Genomic DNA, 10,039 nt, shown 5'->3' with positions numbered 1-10,039 from the left:
TGGAAACGTTGCTGTCGCTGGACTACAACTCCCAGAATCCCCAGCCTCTTTTCCCTTGTAAAAGGGATTCTGGGAGTTGTAGTCCAGCAAAGGGCGCCTGGGGAGGCTCAGCGAAGGGAAACACGTGGCTCCTGGAGCCCCTCCTGCCGGCCGCCCCCAAGGCCCCGCCCACCGCCGGGAGGCCTGCTCCGGTTGCCGTGGAAACGGGACGCGCTGGGGTGGCGACGGAGGCCGTCCTGGGGAGGGAGCCCCATGGCCAAAAACAAGGTGGGGTGGAGGGTGGGGGGGTCGTAAGGACGGGTCGGAGGGGAGGGGCTGGCACGTGTGGGGAAGGGGCTGAGAGGGCACCAGCCTTGCTCCCTTCCCCCACCCAGGCTCCCTAGAGAGGTTATGGGAGGACGGGGGGCGTTGCTATCCCCTGGGGGGGATGGGGGGGTCCCCTTCATAACATTGCACCCTCACAAAATATGTGGTTTCTCCAAATACGGCTGATAAAAGGGGGTGGGGTAGAGTGTGGTGTATGGGTGCAGGGGGGGGAGTGCTCCTAAAGTTACTTTTTTGGACTAAACCTCCCAAGCGCCCCTTCCCCCCCCCCAGTCGCTATGGCCGCTTTGGGAAATCAGTTTGGCCACGAAGGCCCTCCACCTAGTTGCATCCCTGGTGCCCCAAGCCCCCCCTTGTTGTTAGCCTCTCTAGAATCCCATAACTGTGATGATGGGACTGCAAGGGACCCCAAAAGGTCATCCAGCCTGGCCCCCCCTGCAAGGAGCAGGACCCTTCCCCCCCCCCCGCCGCCCCATTAAAGCGTCCCTGACCGGTCGGTGGTCATCCAGCCTCTGCTGGAAAAAATGTCCCATGAAGAAGCAGGTGTCTACCATCTCTCGGGCCGTTTGTCCTGCGGATGACCAGCTCCAGTTTCTCCTGTAAAGAAACTCTGCCTCAGGCTGAGTCGAAATGCCCTTCCTTGCCGTTTGGATCCATCCAGGGTCCTCCCCTCTGGATCTGGAGAAGGCCAGCTTGCTCCCTCTTCCACGTGACCGACCGCTCTTCAAATATTTGAAAAACACTATCATGTCCCGTCTGAGCTTTTCTCTAGGCTAGACGTGCCTCCTTTTTCTCTGGAATATCATCCCCCTCCTTGGCAGAGGTCCGTTTAAAGCCCTCTTGATCGGCTTAGCAAGACCTTTTAGCAAGTAAGTTCTTCCTGCTTCCCCACATTGAGGTGCAGCCTGTTGCTTGCCAGGAGTCCTTCATCATCTCAGCACTGATCGTGGTCTAAGAAGCCAAAGCCTGAGGAACAGCACCTGCACAAATGCTTCTTGGTTTCTCGTATTCGCATCTCTCTTCCAGACCAAGATACAGGACAGGAAAGAGTAATGGGAAAAAAAGAACCACACACTTCTACCTCAAGGTCTTTCCGATCCCTTTGTTGTTGTTTAGTCATTCAGTCATGTCCGACTCTTCGTGACCCCATGGACCACAGCACGCCAGGCCCTCCTGTTCTTCCACTGCTTCCCGGAGTTGGGTCAAAGTCATGTTGGTTGCTTCGATGACACTGTCCATCTATCTCATCCTCTGTCGTCCCCTTCTCCTCTTGCCTTCACAGTTTCCTAAAATCAGGGTCTTTTCCAGGGAGTCTTCTCTTCTCATGAGATGGCCAAAGTATTGGAGCCTCAGCCTCAGGATCTGTCCTTCCAGTGAGCACTCAGAGTTGATTTCTTTCAAAATGGATAGGTTTGTTCTCTTTGCAGTACAGGGGACTGAAATGCACTGAAAGATAGGTCTGGCAGAATTGTTGGTTCCCACGCAGATCAGGAGGAAGGGATGATGATCAACAACTTTGATTATTCTTGGCAAGTCATGTCCTGGATCTTTGCTGCAGGGAGGCCGTATATCATTGCTGGGGGTAGTGTACAGAAATATGCCAACTTCACGAGGTGCTCTGCATCAAGTCCTGTATCCCCTTCAGCGGGAAGTCTTCCTCCTCCTTTTGGGTATAAATCCTGGCTCCAATCCTTCCATCTTCGAGGACCCTCTGTGGCCACTTCCCAGCTCTTTGCTGACCTGGATCCAGCAGTTCAGAATTGCTGCCCATGGGGAGGGACTGATGTTTATTTTAAAGTATTTTTACCCTGCTTTTCTCCTTTAAGAGAACCCAAGGCGGCTTATGTCATTGAAAGGCCATATTTAAAGCTAAAAACAAGTATACAAATACTAAAGAGGGAGAAACACCACACTAAAAGACAGTAAACAAAAGGAACACAAAAAAAAAAAACATTCAAAGCAGTAAGGCACAACCATCCATTGCAATTGCAGTTCTGAAGACACAGCATGATTCCTGATGGCCCTTCTCTAGTCACAAGCCCTCCTCACGTGCTCTTTGGCATGTCCAGGAGAGTCTTCTCTGTCCTGTCAAGAAATGCTTCATTTTCTCTGATGAGACGAAGTATAGAGCAGGAGGCCTCAAACTGTTCTCTTCGAGCAGCCATCTCATGCTTGTGGCAGATGTGATCTCCTGCAATGTCAAGCAGGAAAAGGAACATTACACAAGTGTTTCAGGTCCCTGGGAATGCCTTTCCCTGGCCATGTCTCTTGACCTCAGTGTACAGAAGGCCCCCTCAAACTCCCCTGCAATAGAAGGCATGAGTGAGAATTTTTTCCAGTTTAAAAAAAGCATTAAAATACTGTACTTTGGAGGTGTTTTGGACACAGAGGTGGCTCTGCATGGCCCTGGTTGTAGGTGTATGTGACTCTCAAATGCCGGCTGTTGCCCACCCTTGGCCTGTATAATATTTTGCTACCAAACACATTTGGCTCAACAGTAGAATTTCAGTAGCCTGAGCTAGTGCGTAGGGACAAGGGAAATACTCTCTGTTCTTACTGTGCAGAACTGCGGTCAAGCAGAAGGACCAAGCACTGATGCCCCCCCCCCCCCCCAGCAGTTCCTGCAATGAAAATATTTAGTCTTGTGTAATATCTCACGTCTTAAAGATGAAATACGGTTGTGAGCAAATTTGTGTCTGTGTGTGAAGGGCAGGATGCAAGCTGATAAGAAGATGGGGGTTCTTTTTTTTCTTTATATATATTTTATTTACATAGATAGTTGAATGAAAAATTGTCCTGCCATCAGAGTACAGAAATTTTCAGCCAATTAACGGTCTAACTTTCAACCAGTTGATAAATTTACCAGTTAAAGCTAAATAGAGCGAAATATGAGGATTGTTTTTTTTTAAAAAAACAACAACTTGTGTGTTACTTTAAGAGTTACACATTACTAACACTTTACTTTTAAATGGATTTTATGTATGATCAAAATTCTTGCAAATGACCTTCCAAAACCATAGTTTTGGAAGCAATTCATAAGTTGCAAAAGAAATATTGTTATACCCTCATATCACAAAAGAGATGCTGTTATGCCATGTGTGTGTGTTTAGTCGTTTAGTCGTGTCCGACTCTTCGTGACCCCATGGACCAGAGCACGCCAGGCGCTCCTGTCTTCTACTGCCTCCTGGAGTTGTGTCAGGTTCATGTTGGTTGCTTCGCAGACACTGTCCAGCCATCTCATCCTCGGTCGTCCCCTTCTCCTCTTGCCATCACACCTTCCTAACATCAAGGTTTTTTCCAAGGACTCTTTTCTTCTCATGAGATGGCCAAAGTACTGGAGCCTCAGCTTCAGGATCTGTCCTTCAAGTGAGCATTCAGGGTTGATTTCCTTTAGAACTGATAGGTTTGTTCTCCTTGCAGTCCAGGGGATTCTCAAGAGCCTCCTCCAGCACCACAATTCAAAGGCATCAATTCTTCGGCGGTCTGCTTTCTTTATGGTCCAGCTCTCACTTCCATACATCATGACAGGAAAAACCATAGCTTTGACTATTCGGACTTTTGTTGGCAAGGTGATGTCTCTGCTTTTCAAGATGCTGTCAAGATTTGTCATCGCTTTCCTCCCAAGAAGAAGGCGCCTTTTAATTTCAGGGCTGCTGTCTCCATCTGCAGTGATCATGGAGCCCAGGAAGATAAAATTTGACACTGCCTCCATATCTTCCCCTTCTATTTCCCAGGAGGTGATGGGACCAGTGGCCATGATCTTAGTTTTTTTGATGTTGAGTTTCAGACCGTTTTTTGCACTCTCCTCTTTCACTCTCATTACAAGGTTCTTTAATTCCTCCTCACTTTCTGCCATCAGAGTGGTATCATCTGCATATCGGAGGTTGTTGATATTTCTTCCGGCGATCTTAATTCCGGCTTGGGTTTCTTCCAGTCCAGCCTTCCGCATGATGTATTCTGCATATAAGTTAAATAAGCTGGGGGACAATATACAGCCTTGCCGTACTCCTTTCCCAATTTTGAACCACTCAGTTGTTCCATGACCAGTTCTAACTGTTGCTTCCTGTCCCACATATAGGTTTCTCAGGAGACAGATAAAGTGGTCAGGCACTCCCATTTCTTTAAGAACTTGCCATAGTTTGCTGTGGTCCACACAGTCAAAGGCTTTCGCATAGTCAATAAAGCAGAAGTAGATATTTTTCTGGAACTCTCTGGCTTTCTCCATAATCCAGCGCAAGTTAGCAATTTGGTCTCGAGTTCCTCTGCCTCTTCGGAATCCAGCTTGTACTTCTGGGAGTTCTCGGTCCACATACTGCTGAAGCCTACCTTGTAGGATTTTGAGCATAACCTTGCTAGCATGTGAAATGAGTGCAATTGTACGGTAGTTGGAGCATTCTTTGGCACTGCCTTTCTTTGGGATTGGGATGTAGACTGATCTTTTCCAATCCTCTGGCCACTGTTGAGTTTTCCAAACTTGCTGGCATATTGAATGTAGCACCTTAACAGCATCATCTTTCAAGATTTTAAATAGTTCAACTGGAATGCCATCACCTCCACTGGCCTTGTTGTTAGCCAGGCTTTCTAAGGCCCACTTGACTTCACTCTCCAGGATGTCTGGCTCAAGGTCAGCAACTACATTGTCTGGGTTGTCCGGGATATCCAAATCTTTCTGATATAATTCCTCTGTGTATTCTTGCCACCTCTTCTTGACGTCTTCTGCTTCTGTTAGGTCCCTCCCATTTTTGTCTTTTATCATGTTCATCTTTGCGCAAAATGTTCCTCTAATATGTCCAATTTTCCTGAACAGATCTCTGGTCTTTCCTTTTCTGTTATCTTCCTCTATTTCTTTGCATTGTTCATTTAAGAAGGCCCTCTTGTCTCTCCTTGCTATTCTTTGGAAGTCTGCATTCAATTTTCTGTAACTTTCCCTATCTCCCTTGCATTTTGCTTCCCTTCTCCTCTCTGCTATTTCTAAGGCCTCGTTGGACAGCCACTTTGCTTTCTTGCATTTCCTTTTCTTTGGGATGGTTTTCGTTGCTGCCTCCTGGACAATGTTACGAGCCTCTATCCAAAGTTCTTCAGGCACTCTGTCCACCAAATCTAGTTCCTTAAATCTGTTCTTTACTTCCACTGTGTATTCATAAGGGATTTGGTTTAGATTATACCTGAGTGGCCCAGTGGTTTTTCCTAATCTCTTCAGTCTAAGTTTGAATTTTGCTATGAGAAGCTGATGATCAGAACCGCAGTCAGCTCCAGGTCTTGTTTTTGCTGACTGTATAGAGCTTCTCCATCTTTGGCTGCAGAGAATATAATCAATCTGATTTCGATATTGCCCATCTGGTGATTTCCATGTATAGAGTCGCCTCTTGTGTTGTTGGAAAAGAGTGTTTGTGATGACCAGCTTATTCTCTTGACAAAACTCTATTAGCCTTTGTCCTGCTTCGTTCTGAACTCCAAGGCCAAACTTCCCTGTTGTTCCTTTTATCTCTTGGCTCCCTCCTTTAGCATTCCAGTCCCCTAGAATGAGAAGAACATCTTTCTTTGGTGTCAGTTCTAGAAGGTGTTGTAAATCTTCATAGAATTGTTCAATTTCAGTCTCCTCAGCAATGCTGGTTGGTGCATAAACTTGGATTATTGTGATGTTGAATGGTCTGCCTTGGATTCGTATTGACATCATTCTATCATTTTTGAGATTGTATCCCATTACAGCTTTTCCCACTCTTTTGTTGACTATGAGGGCTACTCCATTCCTTCTACGGGATTCTTGCCCACAATAGTAGATATGATAATCATCTGAGCTGAATTCGCCCATTCCTGTCCATTTTAGTTCACTGATGCCCAGGATGTCGATGTTTATTCTTGCCATCTCCTGTTTGACAACCTCCAGCTTCCCAACGTTCATAGATCTTACATTCCAGGTTCCTATGCAGTATTTTTCTTTGCAGCATTGGATTTTCCTTTCACTTCCAGGCACGTCCACAGCTGAGCGTCCTTTCGGCTTTGGCCCAACCACTTCATTAGCTCTGGAGCTACTTGTACTTGTCCTCCACTCTTCCTCAGTAGCATGTTGGACGCCTTCCGACCTGAGGGGCCCATCTTCCAGCGTCATATCTTTTAGCCTTTTGTTTCTGATCATGGGGCGTTCTTGGCAAAGATACTGGAGTGGCTTGCCATTTCCTACTCCATGCCATTTCCTACTCCATCATTCCTACTCCATTTCCTACTCCATCATTTATGCCATCATTTGTAATAAAAGATTTACAAGCTGTGCTTTATTTTATAGAGTAAGTGACTGAAGGAATCAGAATTAAATAGAACGTTTCACATTTCTGGGTATCGTGCTCAATTTTTTAGCAGCTGCCAATGCATTTTTTTGTTACCAGTCCCATATAGAAAACATATTTCTCATGCTTTGTTTTTCACATTGCCCTTCAGGGTGTCTGGGTCTTTTTTCAGCCGCTATAGAGGAAGAGGTAGTTTTGGGGTATGTTTTTAATTTAAACTTCCTGTTTCATCTGCTTCTCCAATTATCTCTTTGCAGAACGTGAACTACAAAGGGCCCTATGGTTACCCGAAACTGAAAGAACGGTGAGTGTTGTCTGTACCCCTTCCCTATCAAATAATTTAAGATTCCTCCTATTTCCTGTATGAAGAGAGAGAGATAAGGAGGTATGTGCTTTTATGAGCCATTTACAAAGAATGTCTAAGTTTGTAGAGGATGGGGAGCAGTTTTCCAGGCAGAAGCAGAAATCTGTATGAACTTCATGCAGAAGAAGTGAAGATTGTCCTGTAGCTATCAAACGGTAAGGAGATGCACAGCAAGGTACGAACCTCAGGAGGAACTATCGAGAGCTGCATTAGTTATCGAATTGACCATGCAAATACTGGGGAAAGGTGACATTTGGTGATGAGTGAAGCAGAGGCAACTGTCTCATCCCCAGCCAGAGCATTGGTCTGTCTTGTCCACTATCATCTGCACATTGACTTAACTACCAGCATAGCCAGAGCTTCCCACAAGAGTGCTTTGCACCCCAGTCTGCAAAAACCATCCACTCCTGTTCTTTCATGACCTGTGGTACTTTCCTGACAGGGAACTAGTGAAAAAGTAAAGAAGACGTTCAACAGAGGGACGGGAGGGGTGTATTTTGGTCTCATCTCCCAGAATAGTTCAGTGGTCATTAAAAAAAAGGGGAACTTCCCGTCTCTCAGAGATGTCTGAGGAAGTAGCTTTTGATCCACAAAGGCTCACATTAAAATACAGCCATGAGTCTTTAAGGTGCCACAACATTTTTTTCTTCTTAATTTTTTAATATTTCTTTTGTTTTTTGCTTGTTATACTAGCCCCAGATTAACACAGCCACCTCTTCTAACACTTTCTGTATCCCTGACACTCATAGTGAGAGGTTCTCGCTTACTGAGAGTCTTCTGGGCATCTCTGTCTTCGTTCCAACTGTGCCTTAATGAGCCCAATCCAGAGGCAGGGGGCTATGGGCCATCTACAGACCTTTGGGGGCCTAATTACAACCCACAACAACACTTTCTTCTTGGGCTTTCAAAGTACCTTTGTGCCATCTAGGAGATACTGGGGAAAATGGTGCCAATATTACATATACTTCAACATCCTAGCACCCCCCCAATTTTTTTTAAAAAATTTGCTACTAGAAAATGCAAGCAGGATGCTATTTTAAAAAAAAAACTAGTTTTGAGCAGGGGTGCGGTCCAATGGGTATAGCCCTCCAAGGTCCAGGATGAGTACATGTGGGTTCCTGAACTCTGGAAATTGCCCATCCCTGCCTTAAGCTTGCTCAAACAATGCAGAGGCTTGTAGCAGCTTTAAACACCTCAGGTTTTTAAAGTAGACCCTTGGTCTAGATGGGCGGGATAGAAATCTAATAAATAAATAAATAAATAAATAAATAAATAAATAAATAAATAAATAAATAAATAAATAAATAAATAAATAAATAAATAAATAAGGTTAGTTCACCTTCAAAGGACTAGAGGACTCTTTTCTTCTTCTGCAATTGACTGATGCGGATGCTACTTATTTGGGTATTAGCCTTACACTACTTTAAGCCAGTTGTCTCATCCATCCATTTTGTCCTTTGTAGATTACAGCAGTTGTTGTTCCCTGCTAAACTCCCCCAAACGTACAGTCTTGGTGCTAAAGAGATGCTATATTGTGTTAGGAACAGGGCAGTCACCTGGGGATGCTGATGGGTGAGGGCGGCCCAATCCCAGGGTTGGTCCCTGGCCTGGAGCCAAAATTAATAAACAAATAAATGATTTATTATGTATTTATTTGACTTTTATACCACCCATCCGGCTGCCAAGGGCACTCTGGACCGTTTACAACATTATAACATAATAAACAGCAAGTTAAAAACAGTAAGCATAACAGCTGTAAAGAAAATTAAAATTAAACATACACAGAACAACCTAAAATTAACCAAAAATAATTTAAAGTCATTTAAAGGCAAGGTGGTGGAACTGATAATATAAATGCTGAAACAACCACTGTGTGACGGTGTTATAAGGTCCGAGAAGGCCTGTCTGAAAAGTCGTGTTTTCAGTGATCCTTTTAAAAATTCCCAGTGGATTTCAGGTTGGAGATTATTCCAGGACTGTGTGGATAAGGCGCTTATCCTGCTGCAACACACTCTTAAGTGAACTCTGCTACAACACAGGAAGGACGTGAGTTAAGATGAAGCTTTCTTGCTTCTGTGGAAGACTTGAAGAGCCTTGAGCACATGATATGGTGTGCTGCAGTGTACGTTGTGTGTTTGACCCTCTCCCAACTTCAGGATTTGCCTCGGTTTTGCTTTTCCGTTCTGCTTGTGGTTTCTCCTTTGTTTCCGTTTGTGATAATAAAGAAACATAAAACACTAGGTAAACAGACTGAAGGCGGAACACAGCAAGTGGAACAAAGGAGGAGAAAAGTGAAAGGACATAATTACAGTCCCAAGTCCAGGAACGGCTCCTTCAGGAGAATCCATGTGAGACTGAGCTCAAATTCCTGTTTGACCAGTTAGCCAGTGGATTTCCCCAAAAGTAACCTAGACCTGCCAGGCAGAATAACAGTTCATGCTGTCAAATCTGGGTAGCTTTGTCTGTATGGCAGTATATAAAAAGAGTTGTGACCACTGCATCTCTTCCTCTTATCAGTCAGCGCCCAGCATTTCGAAAGTGATTATGAAAGAAAGATGTTTCATGTTCAGAAGGAAGCTATGGTCGAACAAGTTAAAAGAGTTTCCTTGTCATAAGAAGAATGTGCCTAGAGCCAATGAATAACACCGTTACTTCCATGTGTCCATGGGAATTTTGGAGATTTTATCTCCTCTTCGATGGTTCAAGCCACATCTCTGTTGAAACTGGGAAGCACTTCAGAAGCTGGCTGTGATCAGCAGGTGGTGGGAAACATGTGTTGGCCCTCCCACACACACAGGGAAGTCTGTGTGCTTTGTGTCTTGGTTGTACTCTCAGCCATTTTCAACCTTTTTTTTTGCCACAGCCCTTTTATGAGGTCTTCTCGCGTTCCAGGGGCCACAAGGAAAGCCATTGGCTTTCAAGGAAACAACACAGATGAATCTGTGATCCCTTTCATTTGTGCCAGTGGCCCCTAGGGGCCGTATGGCCCCCATTGAGAATGGCTGCCCTAGATCACACAGACCTTTTGGGGCAAATAGCGCATTTCCACCTCATTCTGACCCTAATC

General features: G+C 45.1%; 2 protein-coding genes across 5 annotated transcripts in view; one reads left to right on the top strand and one right to left on the bottom strand.

Annotated features, from left to right (window-relative positions):
- LOC144588812 (uncharacterized) overlaps nt 1–10,039 on the bottom strand; it is an 856,730-nt gene that overhangs the window by 34,223 nt on the left and 812,468 nt on the right. The window lies entirely within an intron of this gene.
- The window catches only part of TTLL9 (tubulin tyrosine ligase like 9), a 45,373-nt gene continuing 35,495 nt past the window's right edge, over nt 162–10,039 (top strand). For 2 of the 4 annotated variants that reach the window (XM_072996619.2, XM_072996617.2), the window contains exons 1-2: nt 162–267; nt 6,866–6,912. In XM_072996619.2, coding sequence (XP_072852720.1) covers nt 253–267; nt 6,866–6,912 — 62 coding nt within the window. In that variant the 5' untranslated portion in view covers nt 162–252. Of the gene's footprint in view, nt 268–854; nt 1,034–6,865; nt 6,913–10,039 lie in introns of those variants that run through there. The other 2 variants (XM_072996616.2, XM_020807865.3) reach the window with 2 other exon arrangements.

This window comes from Pogona vitticeps, chromosome 4 (assembly GCF_051106095.1).
Source record: "Pogona vitticeps strain Pit_001003342236 chromosome 4, PviZW2.1, whole genome shotgun sequence".
Classification (NCBI taxonomy): Eukaryota; Metazoa; Chordata; class Lepidosauria; order Squamata; family Agamidae; genus Pogona; species Pogona vitticeps.
This window is presented reverse-complemented; position numbering and strand designations above follow the sequence as displayed.